Genomic DNA, 22661 nt, shown 5'->3' with positions numbered 1-22661 from the left:
AATTATCACAACGAAGCATAAAAACAAGTACTTACTGCAACCCGTTTCATCAGACTGGTCACCACAGTCATTGACATCATCACATACGAGGTGCTGTGAAATGCAATGCTTGTTGCTACACTTAAATTCATCTTCTCTACAAGGTCTAGGGGTCGGACCTACACCTGTAATGTGAGAACAAATTAAAGTCAAAAGTTTTTCTTCTGCAAAACAAAACGCTTCCCTCTGTGGCAGGGACAGTTACCACTCACCAAAAAGCTTGTGCTTCCCGCCATTTCCCAGTCTCCCTTGCAAATATGTGGGGACCATGGGACTAGTTCTGGTCAACAGACTATGAGTTGGAAGTGATGTGTCACTTCTGGACTAAAGCAATTAGAAGCTCACACGCCCCCATGCAGTGGCAACCTTGAAAGCCAGGTGTGCCAGGTGGCCTCATGACAAAAACATCAACCACCTGACACTGGCTTCACAGTCAGGAGGCAAATCATGGGACACGGACACTGGAGGCAGGAGAGATGAAGAGCTGCATTACGTAATGGCAAAGCATTCAGCAAAGCTTCAGAAAAACCAGAAGGCTGACCACATGCTTGCTGAAGTCAGTCTCATGAAAGAGCTTAGAAAACAGAGGGTTAGTGATGGGCGTTGTTTGCCGTTATCTGAGTTTGGCAAAGCAGTATAACAAAGAAATAAGCTCAGGAAAGCACTGACTGATTTACAAGCAGAAATGAAAGAAAGCCAAGTCCAGAAATCTGCCAGGTGGAAAAAGCCAACTGCATTTAGATCCCAAGCAGTAAGAGTATGAAGTTTAAGCGGCTTTGAGACACAAAGGCCCAGTAAAACCTTAGCTGGTTGAAAGGACTGCCCATCTATTTTTCAAGATGCGCTGAATAAAACTGATGAACAGTTGAGGCAAAAGTGCACGAGAAAAACAATGCAAAGAAACAGAAAGGGTTCAAGAACTATGTCCCATAAGGAACACTGAGGTTATTGACTTTCAGAACTGACGGGAAACAAACAGATCCAAAGTAAGTGGGGAAAGGTTGCACCTGAGTAATGCCTACGTTTATTAGTGTCTGGTAAACAGTTGTGTCGGCAGAGACCTGCTGACAGTCCTAGGGGCAGCTCAAACTTCTGTAGAACAAACTGAAATGCCAGAGGTATATTTTGCAAACTGCAATTTGGGGCCCTTAGCTTTTCCTCCTCCCTTTTGACTTTTGCTTACAGTTTTCTGCTTTCTCATCACTTCCATCTCCACAGTCATCTATGTGATTGCACACCTCATGACTATAAATACAGCGATTATTGTCACACCGGAAACGGTACGGTGACTCACAGGGAACGCTCACTAGAACAAAAGATGAAAAAACAAAAATACAGTTTAAGAGTAGAACATAACATCAGTATCTAAACTGCTCCTATGTCAGCACCAAGCTTGCTTGATACATCCATTCATTTGCTCATTCAATTAGCCAGTCGACAAGTACATCTTGAGGACCTGATATACAGCACAGCACTGGACTAGACAGCAGAGTCAACGGGGAACAAGAAACCCACAGACCTAGTCCTTGTGGAACATTCATTCTGGCAGAGAAATGGACTTTACCAATTCAGCTACCACTGTGGTAAGAGCCACAAAGTACATGTGCTATGAAAGCATCTACAGGGGGTACCGAATTGATCTTGGGTACAGAGGAGGCTGCATATGCTCATTATATGGGAAGATTCTGAGTCATGGAAGGTTTCTGGACCCGAATAAAATGCTCTGTGGCTGGAGCACAGAGGGAGGAGGACAATGGGCCGTGAGACTGGAGGGCCAGCAGAACCATGCACGTGTGAGCTCTTATTCTAATAGTCAGGAGGCCATTGTCTTTGTCTCTGACATCATTTGTCATCAAGCCTCCAGAGCATGAAGTCTTTTTATTAGTTTTACACAGTGATGGACTCTGCTTCCCAAATTCCCTCATCTATTATATTTCAAGTCGATACCTGAAAATCAAACCCTGAACCATTGTTATCCAGAGTTACACCTATGAGGTGCGCCTATGAGGAACCCAAGGGTAGGACCCAGGTCCCTTACTTATTTTGGACAGGGGCATGGTTCTTTGTAAGTACAGCAATTCAGTAGCTCAACACTTGTGCGGGGTCTTCTTTTATTACACCCAGGGGGCTCGGACTGTGTGATTTCCTTCTGCCTTTATGTTACACACAGAGAGCCAGCGGAGAGACTTGTAATGATGTCAGTTGGGGGAAAGACTCAGATCCAAGAGCTGGTTCTTGGAAGTATGGCTCACAGAATGATTTGATATGAAATACAAGTGCAGCACAATAAAACAGTATTGACACTTTTTAATGTGACTGTGTCTCTGCCTCTCCAAAGTTTAATTTTAATAGCTATGGACATTGTATATTATAGAGGGAAGCAACTTCCTAAGAACTTCTTTGAAAGTTACGTATGCTTAAGACATTTTTCAAGATTCATCAAGTTAAAAGAAAAACAAAACATTGTTAGTTCCTAACAAGAAAAGAGATGGCAACGAAAATGTTGGAATGCCACTGTGAAAATATAACGTACACTAATTACAGTTCTCTGAAGGAAAGGAAATATTCTGGTGTATCTTTTTCTAGAGCCAAATCCCTGAGATAAAAGACTAGCGATGAGTCCAGGAAACCAAACAGAAGGGACCCTGTGAACTCCAGGAGCAAACTGCATTGGAGCCAGACTAGGAGCTAATCAAGAGTTCCAGCAAGCACGTTTCTGGGGTGTCTTCTCCTGTGCTAAGGCCTTTTACTTACACAAAATTATTAACCTTAAGCTTGCATCAGAATTATTTGTGGGGCTTAGTAAATGCAGAGACTGGTGGGCTCCACTGTCAGAAATTTGGATGGATGGGCCCATGAAACTGCATTTCTAGTACGTTCCCAAGTGATACAGTGGAGCCTCCTAGCCCAGGGGTGCCCCTTTGGGAACAATCGCCCCAGAGTCTTTCCAGTGACTCCAAACACAGAGCAAACAGATCAAAACAAACTTGATTTTCATTCATTTTGTTAAAATTAGTAGTTCTCAACCAGGGCACTAAATTAAAAACTATGGGGCTTTTAAAAATAGACATTTGCCCAGACCCTATCCTTGGAGATTATGGTGCATTAGGTCTAAGCCTGGGGTGGGGCCAGGGCATGTGATTTTGAAACATTTCTCCCTGAGGGGTTCTGAGGTGCACCCAAACTGACAGTCACTAGTTTAAAAAATATGTGTCCTGCAATAGAAAGGAATTAGATGGCCTTGAATTTCCTAAGTTGTTCTATGAAGCTCTAGAGCAGGGGTGTCCAATCTTTTGGCATCTCTGGGCCACATTGGAAGAACAAGAGTTGTCTTGGACCACACATTAAATACATTGCAACACATAATCGCAAAACATAATGTTTTAAGCAAATTTACGATTTTGTGTTGGGCTGCATTCACAGCCATGCTGGGATGCGTGGGGCCCGCAGGCTACAGGTTGGACACCCCTGCAGCCTAGAGGCTTGGAAGAGATGTTTTGAAGGGCACCAAAAGTAGGAAGATGAAGGAGAGGTTCAACACCCTTACCCAGACTCCAGCCACCCAGATCTGTCTCTGTTTACCCACATTCAGTTTCCGGCTAGCATTTCTTTTGAAGTTACTGTGTTCTAAGACCATAAAATGTTTAAAACCATAAATGTTTGGCCAACTTTCTCATATTCCAAATAGAGAACTAAGCACGAAGGCTAAGAGAAATCACAGGGAAGCAGATCATGTGTCTAGTACTCAAACTGTGCAACTGCCTCCAGGACCACAGGCCCCTCATAAAAAAACACGTCGGCTTTGCCAGACAGCACTGCTCCCAGCCACTCCATCCCGTTCCCTCTTACAGCACAGGTGGAGTTCTTCATCAGAACCATCGCCGCAGTCGTTATCACCATCGCATATCCAAGATGACTGCACACAGACGTGATTCTTACACTCAAACTTGAGAGCTGGGCAGTAGGTACCATTGGGAAAGCGAGTGGCTGTCGGTGGGGAAGATACATATTCAAATGATTAGAAGTTACTGGATTTGAGAAGCGAACCTGCTCTTGCTCCCTTAAGCACTCTCCTTTCCAGCCTGCTCTTTCTTATTCATCCACATGCGTTGTGGCCTTAAACTGTCTGAAATGCTGATGGAATATTTCTTAGGGACAGTTGTCCCAGCCACTGCCAATGACATGAGTCATTCTGTGGGTGGCGATGGACTTTTTTTTAGAGGCAAGGGCAGCTCCTCGGCTGTGTCAGCCCTGGCTTTACCCGTGATGCATTTGTATACTTAGTCTCTTTGAAAGAAGATTTACAATAGGGCAACCTGCTCATCAACAATATCTATCATGGATATCCAACAGTTATTATTTATTCGGTGATTTATAAAGAGCAAAATGTGACTGGTCATACTGACATTATGTTTTTAAACAATTTTTATATACCATCATGCAATTCAGAAACATTTTAATGCTGTAAATTCAGCATGGTCTAATACCCAGCCCAAGTTCTCTATACTATTCATTTAATGCTTGAATATTCTTTTTTTAATATATTTTATTTATTTATCTTTAGAAGGGAAGGGAAGGAGAGAGGGAGAGAAATATCAATGTACGGTTGCCTCTCCTGTGTCCCCTGCTGGGAACTGGCCTGCAGCCCAGGCATGTGCCCTGACTGGGAATCGAACCACAATCCTTTGGTTCGCAGGCCCACGCTCAATCCACTGAGCCACACCAGCCAGGACAATCGCTTGAATATTCTTTTTACCTACAATGTTTTTTACCCAATTAATGATTTATATAGTAGCTGTATATAAATACTTTGATAGCACAGATGCTTAATATATTCTTTATTTAAAGTATTTTTAAATGAAAAGCCCTTGGATGACTACTGTGAAATATTTGGATATAGTAATTCAGACCCCAGGTGAACTGATAACTAATTATCAATGAGTGCTGCCTAGAAAATCCCTATGCCCTTTTAATCTAAGACGTGGTGGCTGATGAAGAGGTGGGTTCTGGTTGCCATACCCCATACCCATACAATTCAAATAAACAGTGCAGAGGAGTCTAGGAACTCACGACAAACTGTTTCATCAGAGGCATCGGTACAGTCCATGACTCCATCACATTTCATGTCGTCAGGCACACAGTGTCCACTGTCACACTGAAAATATTCAGGATTGCAAGTCCTCATCTCTGAAGAAAAAAGACTGTCATTCCCAGAATGCCTTGGAATTCTCAGACAGATGTTAGCTGCAGGGGCTGTAGTAACTACTCAGTCACATTCCAGTCCACATCCTGTCACTGGCTGACCGCAAACCCACAACTTATAGTTGGAATGAATAACGAATAAACTCTCAAAACTCACACCTTCCCCAAGCAAAGTAGGGAGATAAAGTATCTACTTCTCCTAGGTCTCTTAAGCTTTTCCTCATAAATCTGTATTCCTCAACTTTTAATGTTTGCTGATTTTCCACAGACCCACCCCTTCCTCAGTAAAGAGCTATAAAAACTACTTGGGCTTCATGATTCCTTTCCCAATGCTCTGACCTGTACTCCGGAAAGCTACAGTGCTATAAGGCCACTTTCTGGGAAGTAATAGGAAGACTGATGTTTTTATTTGTTAACGAGGCAATGCAAATTAAATTCTACTCCTAGGCAATGTTTAAGTTAAAATGAGATTAAAAAAAAATCTCTTGCGTTTCCCTCTCTCATTATTGATTAGACTGCTATAAGTTAAAAGCAAAGCATAGAAAATACAGAGCAGAAGGTACTGTGCAATGCTAAGGTTGACGAAGTCCATAAATTACACAAAAATCATTTTATTCTCAAAACCTTACACACACTCATTTGCAGACCCTACTTTTGTCAAAGATGCTGCCTTCCCTACAAGCCTCTCAGAGAATTGTGACAGTTACCACAGTCCCGCTCATCTGAGTTGTCTCCACAGTCATTGTTAAAGTCACATATCCATCGGGAGGGAATGCATCTCCGATCATCACACCGAAACTCGCTCTCTGTGCAGTCCCGAGGGACTAGAAAGGAAGAAGCACGTGGCCATCAGTGGGTACCAGGAATCACACACAAGACAGGTTCGTGCCTGAAGCCCTCTGGGGTCCCAAGTCACAGAGGTCTGCTTGGGCAGACTGTCCATCCTCTAAAACTAGACTTTCTACCTCCATTTTCAATCTGTAAGAGGTAATTTAATCTTAAGAGAAATTTCAATTTCATAAAACTCTAGGTAACCTCCTACAGGATTCAACGTGAACTTTCATATAAATCATAAGAGGCCAGTTAGATTGTCTTTTTGTAGAAGAATGATCAGTATACTGATTTTCTCCATTGCCTGTGGCAAATAACGATCACTTCTTTTCTCCCAAACCATGACTCAAGTTAGAATGTATTCGTATCAGTCTGAAGTTGATGACCATGAGGCAGTGGCGTGTGCTCAGGGAAGGTCCTTATTAAAACTCTCTTCAAAACACATGTGTATTCTATGTGGCTTGGTGTGATCCGATCTCTGCTTTCCTTTCCTTTCCCTCCCTGTCCAGTTTCCTATAGTCAGCACCTTCCATGGGAGAGAGGAACTAAAACTTGACCTGCATTTAGCCATTTGACCTCCTAATACAGTCACTATTCCAGGTGAGATGACAAATCTAAAATACCAGTTCTCTTTCCTCTGCTGTTTAGGTCATTTTAGGGCAAGAGCTTAAGAAATAATATCTTTGGATTAGCACCTTTCCTTTCCTTTTTATGTTTCTCTTGGCCCTGATCTTTTATTTCTACTCTATTTATCATATTATGTTTGTCCTTTATTATGTCACCTCAAATTCTTTTTTGGAAAAAAAAGCTGGGTATAAACAAATAAATTCAACAAACTAAAGGTATACTCAGATAAACATCCTCATCCCAGAGTTTGCTTATGTCCGAAAAAGAAAAAGTAGAAACGTACCAGTTAGCGGAAGGTAAGAGATTACATAGTTGTCTGCCTGCCCTTTAGGATGAATGGCACAGACGGTTGAATTATGGGCAAAGATCAGACACCACAGCTCAGACTGCACTTAAGGATGACAGGACCCTGAACTCACCACAGTTTTCCTCATCTGAGTGATCTCCGCAGTCATTGTGTCCGTCGCATTTCCAGCGAAGAGGGATGCATCGGTGATTATTACAGCGAAAAACCCCCTCAGGTTTGCACGTCATCTCCTCTGCAAAGCACAGTCATTGCAAAGACTTCACAAGCCAGTCATCAGGAAATGCCAGAGTAGCGATGGCTTTCTGGTGAGAATCTGAAAATCTGCTACCATGTTCTCAAAGCTCCCAGAGAAAGGAATGCCAGCAACGCTCACTGTCAATGATCCTCTTTGGCTAACCTGAGCCTGTCCTACTCCTCAAAACTAGATCCAGTCTCATTTGTAGAAACTGTTCAGACAATGAATCAGTATCTGGTTTGTAATTTGCAACAATGTCCTAGAAAGGAAGAATAAGTGATACCACCAGCAAACAGAACATCTCCATTACATTGTCTTTAATTCATTATTCAGTTTTATTAAAAACAACCCAACCTTCCAACTAACCCTAACACATACATTCATAGTCATTTTGGTTTCAAGTTAGAGTATATGCCTAATCTCGACAAATTCCATTAATTCACTTGACCATTTGTCCATAGTTATTTCCATTTTGCCAGAGTGAATACAGCTGATGGACAGATGATATGGGAAGTCAGAGAGATATTCAGAGTACAAAGATCTTCAAGTAAGAAATACTGACTTTGAAATATGCTTTTTTATAATATCAAATTTTTTCTCTAGCCTCCTCAATTTCAGTAATTCTATAAGAGTAGACAATTTCAACTTGTTGAGTATAAAAAAAGAGTCTATAGTTGGCAAAAATTTTATAAGTTCCTAATATCTTAATAAAGTTTTCCCCAGTTTCATTTAAGATGCTATAAACGAAACTCCCCCAATAACCCTGTAAAATGCTACAAAAATGTAGCATGCTAGTAGAAGAATCAATAGATAGTCATGTTTTCAGGGATAAATCAAGGAAAGATGATGAGGGAAATCCACCCTCATCTCCTAACAACAGCCCTGGACACTCAAATGTTCTTGCCCCTCCTGACCGCCCTGCAGCCCCCTACCACAGCCTTGCTCGTCACTGTTGTCCCGGCAGTCATCGGCACCGTTGCACACAGCCCATTTGGGGATACAGCGGTAGTTCGTTTTACAGCTGAATTCCGTGTGGTTGTCACAGCGATAGGCTGGGCCCACTGGGAAGAGAAAGTAACAAAGTCAGATCCGAAGTCTCGGTCCTACCAGGAACTGACACCCAAAGACACCTGCCATTGTCATGTGTAGGAAATGCTGCTGATAAGTAACAATGACCACGCCACCAACTAAATTGACTCCAGCAACACATGTCTGGCAGAGGTGTGATCTGTTCACCAAGAACAGAAAGGGAGTTTTCTCATTATCTTAGTAGCATTCATTTCTGCTGCAGTTTAACTTAGTGGGAAGAAAAAGAACTGGGTTTGCAATATAAAAACCAGGGTAGACCTGTCAGCTCTGCCGGTAAAGACAAAGATGACCATCCACTGAATGTGAACCTCAGTTTCCTCATCTGTAAAATGGGAATTGGTAACACCCCACTTCCTGACCTCACCTGTTTCTCTTGAGGCTCAAAGGAGACAGTGGTAGATGTACAAAATGTAAGTTCTCATGATCACATTCTGGACAGGTAGACATCCAGTGTATCAAGAGGAGAAACCCCACATTTCAGAAGCAGGAATCTGACTCAACCTGCAGCCATACAGCTAGCTATACTTTGCCTTGCAACACCAGGACTAGGCCAGAAATCCAAGACGGGTGTCCCAGCGGACTCCACATCTTCTCTCACTCCACACACAGGTTCTCCTTGCTCTGTGCTCCTGGTCAGGCCACACCCCTCCCGAGGGAACTTACTGCATTCCTGGACAGGCTCATCTGAGAAGTCTCCACAGTCATTGTCTACGTCACATTTCCAGGACTGAGGGATGCAGTGACCATTGGCACACTTAAAATAGCCAGGCCGGCAGATCCTGCTGGCACAATGCGAACTGTCCTCATCGGAGCCATCCCCGCAGTCATCAATCGAGTCACACTGCCAGGCTTCTGGGATGCAACGTTTGTTGGCACACTGCCACTCATTAGACTCACACTTGTGGTGCTCTACAAGCAAAGGAACTTGGTTATCGGCTTGGAAGGCCTCAGGAACGGAAGCTACTGATTTACACCAATAGATCCTGGAGAGCTCAATCACAATTTCTCTCTAGAAAAATTACATCCTAATGTACTTATTGCCACCCAGTACCACTATGGGCAGTTATTTCTTCAACTATTACTATCTATCAACTATTACTAAATTTTTAAATATCTTTTTTTTTGCATGCAGAATTAGGGGATAAGGACTGAATCACTGCTGCCATACTCACTTCACCTTCTCTGATCCCTGTTGCCCTAATGGACAACATTTTTTACACTTTGCATTTAAAAAAAAACCACTTTGTGTTTGCTGCTGTTGTTAACATGTTGTTTTTAGGTTGGAAGGTTTGGGGGCTTTTTTAGAGGGTTTTTTTTCTTGCCTTTTTATAAAATAGAAACAAATAAACATTGCAATGGAGAGGCTTTGATTAATATTGGGGTGAAAAACCCTCATTTCACCCTCAATGTTAGCTCTCAAGGAGGATTCTATGCATAGCACATGATAAAGAACCACCAATAGCCAACTTACTATCTACCTTAACCATTTGCCTTGCAGAGACCTTTGGAATTCTAAAAATTTTATAAAAATACAAACAGGATGGAGTTTTCTCCTAGGACTTTGGACCGGGTCTTGGTTTATGTATGACATTCAGAAAATCCCCACAGAATCACAATGGTACAAAATCAACTATGGAGACGGGCGAAGAAGGCACAAAGCAATTGAACACACCACAAAGAGTAAGGTCTTCATCGGACCCATCGGGGCAGTCGTGGTAAGTGTCGCACAGGAAGTGCGGGCTGGTGCAGTTGCCATCCTTGCACTGGAACTGTCCCAAGCGGCAGTAGCGCTGGGGGCAAATGGGGGTTTCATCGGAACCATCCAAGCAGTCTCTCTGCCCGTCACATTTCCACCAGATAGGAATACACCTGCACGGAGACAAAAGACCACTTCTCTCAGCGAAGCACCGGTGGGGGGTGGGGGGGGGGAGGCAGAGTAGGGGAGTGGGCGATGCTTCTTTGGAGAGAAGAGGTCAGTTAAACGCTGGTTACTGTGGTGTATTTAAAGAGGAAACATAACTAGATGAGATAGACCGGGTTAGTTAAGACTCAAGATACACGCTGAAAAAAGTGCTTGGAGTGAGATGATTAGATTCCTGCCACAAGGAACAGTGGAGTGTGGAGTGCACGTGTGGAGCTGTGGGTCTGGTAGCAGAGATCACCTGGGATGGTCTGACAGGGAGATACAAAAGGCATTTGGATGTTGATGGGAAAGCTGGAGGGAGTCAACATTTGTCAAGCGGTTATGTGTATGCTAGATTCTCTTTTTTGTTAAGATTTATTTAGTGTTAGAGAGAGGGNTTAGTTAAGACTCAAGGTACACGCTGAAAAAGTGCTTGGAGTGAGATGATTAGATTCCTGCCACAAGGAACAGTGGAGTGTGGAGTGCACGTGTGGAGCTGTGGGTCTGGGAGCAGAGATCACCTGGGATGGTCTGACAGGGAGATACAAAAGGCATTTGGATGTTGATGGGAAAGCTGGAGGGAGTCAACATTTGTCAAGCGGTTATGTGTATGCTAGATTCTCTTTTTTGTTAAGATTTATTTAGTGTTAGAGAGAGGGGAAAGAAGGGAGAACGAGAGGGAGAATAACATTGATGTGCTACAGAAACATCAGTTGGTTGCCTCTCACACGTCCCCAACCAGGACCTGGCCCTCAACGCAGGCATGTGCCCTGACCAGGAATTGAACCAGTGACCTTTTGGTTTGCAGGATGACACCCAACTGACTGAGTTACACCAGTCCGGGCTGTGTGCTTGATTCTTAATCTAAGATATTGTATTTAATAATCAAAATGACCTGCCACTAAACCTTATGATTTGCATTTACACCTCTCTTCACCCCACCCCCTGACTCAGTGCCTTCAGTCACCCATGGCCTGTGGCCATTGTTAGGAAAGTAATCTGTGGCCCTGTTTCACAGAAAACTCAAATGATAAAAAAATGTCAGAGTTAACTAGGAAGCTAGGCCAGGACACATATAAAAAGGTACAGAATTTCTATCACTCTTGAGAGCTAAATTTCATTGTACCCATATAAGGGGGGACTCAAAAAAACCTAAAATTTATAAATTTTATAAATTTATTTATAAAAAACTGTGTATTTATTCTTACATGTTTAAACTTCAGCCACCTTCAAAGTTCTCCCCATTTGACACAATGCACCTATCAAGACTTTTTTCCAATGCTTGAAACAGTTTTTGAACTTGTGAATTTTGATGCTTTTTATGCCTCTGCCTTTTTTTGTTTCACCTCTTCCACACTGGCAAAAAACATTTCCCTTTGAGGACGTGTCCATCCCGGGAAACAAAAAAAAAAAGTTACTCAGAGTGAGATCAAGTGAATAGGGAGGGTGGGGCACCCAGGTCATGCTGTTTTCTGGTCAAAAAACTGCTAATTACTCAGTGTGATGTAGGCAGGTGTGCTCACAAATACATTGAGTCTTCCAAAAAATTTTTACTGAGGCTGAACTCAGCCTCTCACAACAATACCAGCTGGTACACTGCTACAAATGGGATCCCAGAATACTCAGTCGGGGAGGCCTATACTATAAGGGGCCCACCCTCCAGAAGATAATTCTGTTATTTTTGGGTCCCTCCTTTTATATATAGCAGTGAGAAAAAAGTAAGTTTACAGTTGTTTGTATGGAAAAATACAATGATTAGTAAATAAATAATAATAAAAGACTAAAATCATTTGTATACTTACGACTATAACCTATTTTTGCCAACCCCTGTATACTCTGGCCCTGACACTTAGGGAAAAATACAATGATTAGTAAATAAATAATAATAAAAGACTAAAATCGTTTGTATACTTACGACTATAACCTACTTTTGCCAACCCCTGTATACTCTGGCCCTGACACTTAGGACAGTTCATTAGAAATAAAAAACATATAGTTTGCTTCCTCTCTATGGATATAAAATTTGCATACATAAGCACAACCATTGATACATATGTTCGTTTCTTCCATGGAAGAAATTATCTGAAGTTGGAGACTGCAAGTCTTGGTGCATCCAGATGAACCACATTAAGTAGCCAAATCTTCATTCATTTGAAAGCTCCCACCCCCTGGAGACTCAGTTCAATGTGTATCCAAGGAACGGAGAGGCAGTGGGGAGAGCAGAGAAGAGAGCCTTACTTTTCATTGTTAGCACACAAGAACTGGGTGCTGGAGCACATGGGCAAGCAGTGGGTGCTGCCCCCCAGCTGGACGGTTTTGAAGTCATCTGGACACTCGCAGGTGAATCCTTTTCCTCCTGCTGCGATGAGGCAGAGATGAGAACAGCCACCATTGTTGGTACCGCAGGGATTATTCACTAGTGAAAGAAGAAAGAAAATTTTCACTCACTTAAAGAGAATACCAAGCACAGATGAGGTGATTCCCCGCCTCATCAAACTCATCACCCCTTAGTAAGAAAAATTATTAGCCCAGCTTCATGCTTTTTCCAGAAGTTTGTAAATAGGACAGATGAGAGGGCTGTATAAGCAAGTAACTCCGCGCTTTAAGAAACTGATTTTTGCACTATTGGACGTGAGACATACCCACTGGTGTTGGGGCTAGAAAAGATGCACCTCTCAAAGCCCTAGGAGAGGAGGTGGGAAACTTAGCTTATGCTCATGTGTCTAGAATCAAAATTAAACTTGTAATTTCCAGCAGATGATATGTTCTCTCATTCTAAGGATACGAGTAACAGAATACGGCCAAGGACAAGGCAATGAATACACTGAGCAGCATTTGCACTAATTCTCTGGGCTGCCATTGCAAATAAAGATGAATTTTAACTTCTGCTAAAATAATATGAAGAATATTAACTTCCAGAAAAAAATATTTAGTATCTTTATTTTGCCAATTCTCATTTTTCTTATTTCTAATTTTATCATATGTTTTAGCAAGACACCACAACAGGTCTACAAATGGTCCATAAAATCCATTGCACCCCCACCAAAATATACTCCAGACATTTGCTAGACTATCTCTAAATTATGAAATGCTTTAATTGCATGAAGAGGAACATAAATTCACAAATAAAAATTCCTAACTTATGATGAACTGAAATGTGTTACACTTGATATCTTTACCTCCTGGAAGACAACAAAAACATATTCAATACACAATACAATGTTGTATGCAAATGGAAATTTAATAACTGATATTTTATAATTACAATTCTATTCTAAACATTTCTCTTTGGGGGGCTTTTTAAAATTTTTATTTTAATTATTGTTCAAGTACAGTTTTCTGCTTTTTACTCCCATCCCAGCCAATGCCCCCAGCCCTCCCCACCTCCCTCCCATTTCCACCCACCCCCCTTGTTTTTGTCCCTGTGTCCTTTATACTTGTTCCTGCAGACCCTTCCCCTAAACATTTTTCTGGGCCAATCATTTCAATAGATTGATCTTAATATTAAGGGATAATTGTTATAACTGCATGTACATAATTATAATATATCTCTAAAGTATTGCAATTTATTGTGGTTATATAGAAAATGTCCTAACTTTTCAAAAGTGTTTTCTTAAGTATTTAATGCTGAAGTGTCATATTTTTAATTCATTTAAAAATACATCAAGCCCTGGCTGGTGTAGCTCAGTGGATTGAGCTTGGGCCTGTGAACCACACGATCACGGTTCGATTCCCCGTCAGGGCACATGCCTGGGTTGTAGGCCGGTCCCTTGCAGGCTAACTACCAGCAGGGGATGCACAAAAGGCAACCATACATTGATGTTTCTCTCCCTCTCTCCTTCCCCTCTAAAGATAAATAAATAAATAAAATCTTTTTAAAAATTAAAAAATAAAATAAATAAATAAATAAAAATACATCAGTAAGTTCTTTGTATATTTTGGAGATTAAACCCTTGTCTGAGGTATCATTGGCACATATGTTTTCCCACACAGTTGGTTCTCTTTTTATTTTAATACTGTTTTCTTTAGCCGTGCAGAAGCTTTTTATTTTGATGAGATCCCATTTGTTTATTCTTTCCTTTATGTCCCTTGCTCTAGGGGACATATCAGTAAAAATGATGCTGCATGGACTATCTGAGATTTTCCTGCCTATGTTCTCCTCTAGGACTTTAATGGTGGAAATGGGAGGGAGGTGGGAAGCACTGGGGGAGGGGGGGCTGGAATGGGAGTGAAAGACAGAAAACTGTACTTGAACAACAATTTAAATAAATAATTTTTTAAAGTTAAAAAAAATACATCCATGCTCCAACCAAAATAAAGTAAATATGGCAACATAAAAACTGTTCATTCTTACCAAAAATAAAAAAACAAGAATAGAGTCAGGGTTAAGAAAATGTTATAAGCAGCCTTTCCAAGAGAGGAATAAACTCTACAGGTATTTCCATGCCCTCGACTTTCAGCACGTGCTTGGTAGAAAACATTGACAGGTAACACCATTGCCTTTACAAATCAGGATGTTTATGATGAAAGAAACAAGGATGTCATGCACATGAACCTGAGGCAGCTAGTCAAACTTCTGGGTCATCTGCTCACCAATCGGCTGCCTGTAGGGATGATACACATGGATGTCGTATGGTTTGTGCGTCGTGTTCACCAGCATCATCCTGTTTGATCCATCGTATTTGTTTCCCTTTTCAACCGTCCTGGTATTCCAATCTGTCCAATAAATAGTGTCTTCAAAAATGGTAATAGCAAAGGGGTGAGACAGTATCCCGTCATACACTACGTGTCGATGGTGGCCTTCCAAGTCAGAGTACCTGGGGGAGGAGAAGAGCCACTCAGTGAAGATAAATGCTTTCCTTTAACACCTTTAAGGATAGCGGGATCGGCAAATTATTTAATAATTCCAATTTCCAGAGGTAACTGAAGTTGAGATCCTCCCTAAAACTCCTCATCTTTAATGAAAACAAAAAATAAAAGTACAGAATATTTGGACTGAACAAAAGGTGTAAAAGTTGAAAAAGTGATGTCTTAAAAATAGGAATGGCCAGAGGCATTTAAATAATCACAAATTCCTAACCACAGTTGCTTTCCTGCAGATGCAGCTGGTTCCGCTGTCGCGGGTTTACAATTTCTTACACCAAAGTTCCCCATTAAGCATCCTTCAATATCCTGGGATGAACACCCTTCTTGTGTCCTAAGTCATCAGGAGAAATCAGTGGATAGCAACACAAAGCTGGAACGCTGCCTTCTCGTGAACATTTCAGGGGAGAAGCTGTACTAGGAGACAGCTGGATTTTCCGTATGACCTGAGTGGCATATACTAGCTGCACTAAAACTACAGACCAGGGCTGACTCTGCACGTACTGACAGCCCATTTACTATTAATCATGCCCTTGGCACTTTTAATGAGTACTTTTCCAGAACCTTCCCGGGGAGGTTCTCAGATTTTGAGATGTCACAGAGCATCCACAGCCAAATGTCTAGGTCCTCAAGTTTTGTCTCATTCATTTCTCTGACTCTGTCAGAATACTGATATTTCAAGTATTTTTAAAGTTTGGAGCAGACCCTAAAAGTCAAACAGGAGATTATATGAGCTGTCAACTAAGAAACCTGATGATGCAAGCCATGCAATGTTAGAAGTATTCTCCGAAACATCATAACTGATGGTCTCATAGAAAACGTGAAGACCTTGGCCTCTGTTGATAGGACTGCAGATAAGTGCCCAGGACTTAACCACTATTGGTTTCTTTTTTTTTTATTTTATTTATCTTAGAGGATAGGGAAGGAGAGAGAGAGAGAGAGAGAAATATCAACATATGGTTGCCTCTCATTCGTCCCTGCCGGGAACGTGGGAACTGGCCTGCAACCCAGGCATGTGTCCCGACTGGGAATCAAACAGTGATCGTGTGGTTTGCAGGCCCAAGCTCAATCCACTGAGCTACACCAGCCAGGGCTATTGGTTTCTTTTTTAAAAAATTATTGACCAGGAAGCATTCTTTTCAGTTCTTGCATGATCTCTGTGTGAAGACCTCAAGCTCCTTTATGACCATTTTTTTTGTCACATGTACAACCACAAGCACAGCAAGAAGGATGTGGTGGCACATCCCAACAGGTACGAGAAATGCACAGGCTTTATAAAAACGTATTTGGTTATGTGGTCCATGAAACGTGTATCTGAACACAGGCACTGCTTCCCCCGGGAGCTGATCGAGTCAACATGGCTACGTGAATATTAAAGGTTCATTCAGTCCCAGATCACAGTGCCTGGTGTTATGATTTGACTCTTCGGCAGCAACCTACTGTCTGAATTTTAGAATCCAAGTACACAGGTTTTACAAAAAGGGAACAGAATATTAAATAGTGAGAAAATACCTTTTTGCTTCTAATGCTCCTTAAAATATTATCTATGTATACATTGTCAATTTTGGTTAAACTTACAAAGCTTTTGAGACTGAGAATAGTCTACAAGTCCTAAAGGACAACACGAATCCAACAGAAAAGTTGCTGAAATTTCTTTGAACAGCTTGATGCTTCTACTAATTCAAAATGAGATTTTATGAAATGCTAAACTCTGTACTATTTCTTCAAAAAGAGAATACATATATCATGAGAAGAGCCAAGGGTATCACCATCTGCACATTACACTGAAATGGTATAAATAAATATAAATAAACTAGAATTAATATTCTACTTATTATGACCAAAGTTGGATTCTACCTAACGGTGAGTTAGTATCTGTTATGGTAAATTTTGCAGGAAGAATGCTAAAGATTGCCTTAGTATAAAGACAAGAAAGAATCCCTAACACATCACATGGCCAAACCCTTATAACCTTCAATTTCCCAAGTCTCCTTTCCTACTGACCCTAAACATATTTTAAAACTAAGATCATTAAGGTAATTTCAAGGGCCCTGGCAAGTTTGACTCAGTGGGTTGAGAGCCAGCCTGCGAACCAAAGGGTTGACAGTTTGATTCCTGGTCAGTGCACATGCCTGGGTTGCGTTCCAGGTCCCCAGTAGGGGGAGTGTGAAAGGCAACCAGACATAGATGTTTCTCTCCCTCTCTTTCTCCCTCCCTTTCTCTAAAAAAAATGTTAAAAATCTTTTTTAAAAAGGTAATTTCAAGGGGCTGAGTTCAAAACAAGTATTAGGGAGCAGCAGTGGGTAGCGGCACAGCCTGTCATAACAGTCCAGTATTCCAGGACGGGGGTGGCAAAGAGTCTTTGTCACATGCATCAACTGGGGAAAGCTGTAGAGAAACATCCCAATTCAGCAAAAGAGAGTTCTGGGATTGATTAACTCTGTCTGCCCTGAGCACCAGAGAGAGCACTGGAAAGTGTGCCGGTTCTTTCCCTCTCAGCCCCATGTCCCTAAAAGAAGGTGGAATTAGAGAATGTCAAAAATTTCCACACTGACTTTGGCAGCAAAATAAATTTAACAGAATGACAGAATTTTAGAAGGCCTTTAACAAACAAGTTAATGCAATCCCATGCTTTTGAATGTAACAGGCTGCAGATCTGGGCACCTGTTCAAAAGTGCTTACCCAGAAGAAATTACTACAAACCAAACAGAACATAATTAACAATGCCCCAAATAGACAGGTACTGGTTGGTCAAAAAAGTATATTATCTTTCTTACAATGAGAATTTTTCATTGAACTCTATAACATTTAACATGCTTTTTAAAAATTATCATTTTACAAAAATGATTTGAATGCATTATCATATTGAGTAAACCACTACATAAAACATATCATTGGGAAATACAGAATCTAAAGAACTTGTGACACATGGACATAAACTAAAGGGGGGGGGGATGATGGGGGAGGGGTGTGCAGGGTGGAGGCGAATGAACGGGGGGGGAATAGGACAACTGTAATGGCATAATCAATAAAATATATTTTAAAAAAACATATCATTGTACTTATCAATAAGTGCACAAAAAGTATTTTAGGGGAAATCTTTGTTACACTCTTGCTCTTTTTCTTTCTTTACATACTAAAATTTATTAATCATGTATTTGGGAGGGAAGAGCAAAATAAAGGGATAAGAAATTAAGACAGGTTGAGCACTAAGCTGACTACCATAGAGGAGAGATCATTAGCTCCATTTTTTTTAAGATGGAAAAAAAAAAGCAATAAGAAGTGAAAGCACCAGGACAAAAACCTGATCTGTACGACTTCAAGGTTCACTCCCTTTCCATTGGATCAGACCCGAGCTCAGTGAATGGCCGATAGGCAGTATTAGAGAAAAGTGACCCCAAAGCCCAATGAGAAGCTTCCTGGCAACACAAGCCTGGTGTTTGGAATAAACAGTTACTCAGTGGGCTTCATTCTTGTCTGTATACGTACTCAATGTAACCCAGGTGAGCATCTGCCCAGTAGAGTAGATCGTTGGTGTAATCAATGGTGATGCCATTGGGCCACTCTAACTTGGTGGAGATAATCACAGACTTGTTGGTCCCGTCCATGCCTACTCGCCCAATGTAGGCCTTGTGAGCCCAGTCTGCCCAGTACACATACCTGTGGGAGGAAACACAGAGGGTCAGCTCCTGAAGCCAAAAGAAGTCAGTAGCCACAAGTTGTGGCTCTTCTCCAATTAGATAATAAAGTTCACATTCTAAAGAGCCTCTTAGGAAGAAAAGAAAACTAATAGAATATCATCTAAGGGGGGATGGTATACAGAGAATGCTCAAGAGTGAACGTAATTAACTGGGGATTTCAATGGACTTGGCAGAGAAAATCCAGTAGAGGCGAGTTATTTCTTTTACCAAAATTTTTTCATCGTCGCCAAAAAATGTGACTTGAAAAGTGAAATGGTGTCATGGCAAAGAAAGCAGAATAGCTCATGAATATCATTGGAATAAGCCATGCTTTTACCCATTACACGAAACCATTTACCAGGTAGAGAAAGCAGATGACAAATCCCAGCAAAATACTGGCCTTGAAATAACAGAGGCAGAATAAGGGCATGAAAGAAGAGCCCCATATTACAGGGAGACAATACCCATATTGAGGGTGAAGGACAATTCCTCTGGGATTATCAACGCAGAAGGTGTTGTTGGCATCTAAACAGTGCTCCACCAGCTTGCGGCGGTACCGACCTTCAAGGTCAGAGACAGAGAGGCAATTCAGGTAGGCATCCACCCAGTAGAGCTTTCTGAAATGGAGAGCCAAGAGTTACTGGCACAGGAATCTTGTTTGGGAACCAGTGCACATTTAACCACCCAACTCCCTACCCAAGCTACCTTGGAATCATACATACAACTGTTAAAAGGCACCTTTCCCCCCCACCCAGCAAACAAGGGTAAAGGGGGCAAGCTGACCTTCCTGCAATGGGACAATGGAAGATGCAAGACTGTGTGCCACAATTCCCACTTTAAGATGATGTCACACGGGGAATTCTGGGTCCACACCTCAAACAAGGATTCTGGCTTGACTTTCTTCATATTTTGTTCTGTTCCTGCAAGTCTTTAATTGCTATGCTTTTAGGCACCTCGTAGGGCCATAAAATACTCACATCCACATAGTCAATCTTTTATTCATTATTCATCAGGCACTTAGTGAGCACCTAAAGCAGGTCGGCTACTGTTCACGTAGAACTAGGGAGCAAACACCCCAACCCCCATTTTAGGATCTTTACCCTTACACAGAGAAGGAGCAGAAGAGGCCCCTGTGGGTCTGGGCTGACTGCAGCACTGTCGGCAGTGTACCTGCCTGCAGCTTCATTCCTGTTAACCACAAAGCCAGCTACTGTATGCTGCCAAGTTCCCGACAGATTCAATGTTCAACAGAGGTGTTTAGAGGTGTGCATGATTTGATCAAGTTTCATTATCCCTTGCCTATGTTAAAGACCCTCAGTTTCTAGAAGGGCTCAGAAGTGGCAGGTTAGCCCTTCTCTATCTCATAACCAGCGCAGGCTGGAAATGATTACTGTTGTAAGCAAGCCTGTGAACTCGGGAAAGCAGGGTCTGCTCTAGAGCCCTGGTCCCTGGCACAGCATCTGACATGAAGCAGTTTCAAGTGACTGAAATTACTGGTGAACGCATGAGTCATCCCTCACCCACATCTCCAGGTAGCTGAATGGCCAGAAATGGCAGAGGTCTTTTCTCCTTTGTGATGTCCCTCCCCCAAAAATGATAGCACAAGTTCTTAAAATCACTAGATGTTAGGCTCTGTGGTATCCCATTTGAGTATCGGGTATACAACAGAAAAAAAAAAAAACCATGCAGAAGCATTAAATGTATCCACAATAATAACCAAGTTGAAAAAAGACCAATCCCCTGTTAAGACGAAAACAGGTTTGATCTTTTTTTAAATTAACTTTCATAACGCTCCTCGGTGTTTTCTTACCTGGCAACCCAGTCTACAGCCAGACTTTCTGCAGCTGGAAGTTTGTGCTTCAGGACTGTCTCCCTGCTTGTCCTATTCAGAAACATTCTCTCAATAACTTTTTTCTCTATATCAATCCAGTATAATCTCTTTTCTACTCGGTCAAAATCCAGCGCCACAGCATTGCCCAGTCCTTGCAAAATGAGGGAGTAAAAGGAGCCATCTACAGTCAGATTTCTCAAATAGTAACGGTTGCTGAAAATGAGATAGGGCTCAATGTTGCTGTTCTGCCGGCAGCTCTTCCCGTCGGGCTCTCGGATGTGGCCCGGGGCACACTTACAGATGTAAGAGCCCATTACATTCTCACACTTCTGGCTGCAGACAAAGGGCGTCTCCTTGCATTCATCAATATCACTGCACGTCCGCCTGTCAGACAGAAGCTTGTAACCAGGATGACAAGAACAATAGAAACTGGTTAAGGTGTCTGTGCAGTTTTGGTCGCAGCCACTGAGGGAAGGATCATTGCATTCGTTAATGCCTGTAGGTAAAAGAAAGTTATTAGAAAACCTAAAATACCAACAATGGATCCACCATGATGATCCAAAGTCAACATTTCCACAGTAAAGCACCAATTCTCAATGAATCATGCTAAATGTAGACAGACCATAGGGATTTCTCAAGGCTCTTGATTATCCAAAAGTCATTGTTTTTCCAACTTCCTCCCCAACTTAGTCCCTCACCAGTGGTTTTAACAATAGACAGACAAGCTTAAGATTCCCTTCAAAACCTATACCTACCAAACTTCTTTTAATCAATAGTTTTTAAAGTAAAATGGCAGGAGAGAGGAGAAAGACAAACAGAAGAGACCTGGCCATCGGGGTGCTGGTAAAACAGACTGGAGGGGGCGGGTGGAGAGCACCCTGGTACTTCAGCAGCGTGACTGCTCACATCACGGCAGGGTGCAGGGGGCCGGTGTGGCATCACTGACACTGGTTCAAGTGTCCAGTGCATCTGGCACACAGGTGGCTGTCCCGTGAAGGGATGAGATGCCCACACTCCACTGAGTGCGCCTTTGGCCCGTCCTGGGACACATGGCTAAACTCACACAAAAACTATCTACACTTGGAGGAGAGTATGTTCTTATTAATTTTAAGTTTATAAATTCAAGGTGGTTTCCTGTGGAAGTTGGGGTGAGGGGGAAGTTAATAGTCTCCCCTTCAATCGCCTGAGGATGGAAGTCAACAACAGGCTCAGAAATCCTCACAGAGGGGCAGTTCAAGCAACAAGTCACTCCAAGGGTTCAAAGAGAATGCATGTTGTCTGCCTTGTGTAACAATGCTGTTAGGTACTGACGGTCTGACTTTGCTCATTTTCTCTTCTCTGTAATGAGCAGCCTAAGTGATGGACAAGTCCCTATATACCAAGTAATCTTTGCCTTTGATAAACAAGAAATAATAATTTCTACCTAGAGGACAAACAGGAAATTCCTGATAAGTCATAAAGGGGGAGAGAATTCAGTTTCCTTAATTTCTTTTCCCAAATCTTCTGTTATACTCACCACACCCTTTCTCATCACTGTTGTCAAAACAGTCATCCAGGTGGTTGCAGACCTTCACCATGTCAATGCAGTTCCCGTTATCGCACTTGAACTGATGCGGGGGGCACGTGGGTTCCGGGGTGTGGCACAAGTGCTCCAGCTCATCAGAGTCATCTCCACAGTCATTTTCCCCGTCGCAGACGTAGCCCTTGTAAATGCAGAACCCATTCTGACAGGTGAACTGATTCTCACTGCAGGTGGGGTATAAGCAGTCCCTCTCATCACTGTAGTCACCACAGTCGTTGTGCCGGTCACACCTGTGTTACAAGACCCAGTACAAATCTTAGAGAAGTTGACAAGTCTCAACTATCTCCTCCACCCAAATGACAGGTCAGCCATTTCAATCACAAGACCATCAATGTCATTAACCTCTCCTCCCCCAGCACCTTCACCCACCCCACCAATCTCTGGCAATAGAAGAATAGAATATTTAGCATTCTACCCAACTTCCCCAGGTGCTGGTTGCTACCATTGGAAATGTGGGTTTAGAGCTATTTAA

General features: G+C 42.1%; 1 protein-coding gene across 1 annotated transcript in view; it reads right to left on the bottom strand.

Moving 5' to 3' along the window:
• The window catches only part of LRP2 (LDL receptor related protein 2), a 196075-nt gene that overhangs the window by 35479 nt on the left and 137935 nt on the right, over positions 1–22661 (bottom strand). Inside the window, exons 49-63 of the mRNA XM_037044526.1 lie at positions 22124–22419; positions 20587–21103; positions 19241–19393; positions 18586–18756; positions 14827–15050; positions 12472–12649; positions 10003–10199; positions 8994–9239; positions 8174–8302; positions 7119–7238; positions 5949–6065; positions 5110–5226; positions 3889–4026; positions 1223–1345; positions 36–164 (exon numbers count right to left, since the gene is read on the bottom strand). Coding sequence (XP_036900421.1) covers positions 36–164; positions 1223–1345; positions 3889–4026; positions 5110–5226; positions 5949–6065; positions 7119–7238; positions 8174–8302; positions 8994–9239; positions 10003–10199; positions 12472–12649; positions 14827–15050; positions 18586–18756; positions 19241–19393; positions 20587–21103; positions 22124–22419 — 2855 coding nt within the window. The remainder of the gene's footprint in view (positions 1–35; positions 165–1222; positions 1346–3888; positions 4027–5109; positions 5227–5948; positions 6066–7118; positions 7239–8173; positions 8303–8993; positions 9240–10002; positions 10200–12471; positions 12650–14826; positions 15051–18585; positions 18757–19240; positions 19394–20586; positions 21104–22123; positions 22420–22661) is intronic.

This window comes from Sturnira hondurensis, unplaced genomic scaffold (genome assembly GCF_014824575.4).
Source record: "Sturnira hondurensis isolate 20B ecotype Veracruz unplaced genomic scaffold, ASM1482457v3 Scaffold0004136, whole genome shotgun sequence".
In the NCBI taxonomy this organism is placed as follows: Eukaryota; Metazoa; Chordata; class Mammalia; order Chiroptera; family Phyllostomidae; genus Sturnira; species Sturnira hondurensis.
The sequence above is the reverse complement of the archived record's forward strand: the minus strand, read 5'-3'. Positions and strand labels throughout refer to the sequence as shown.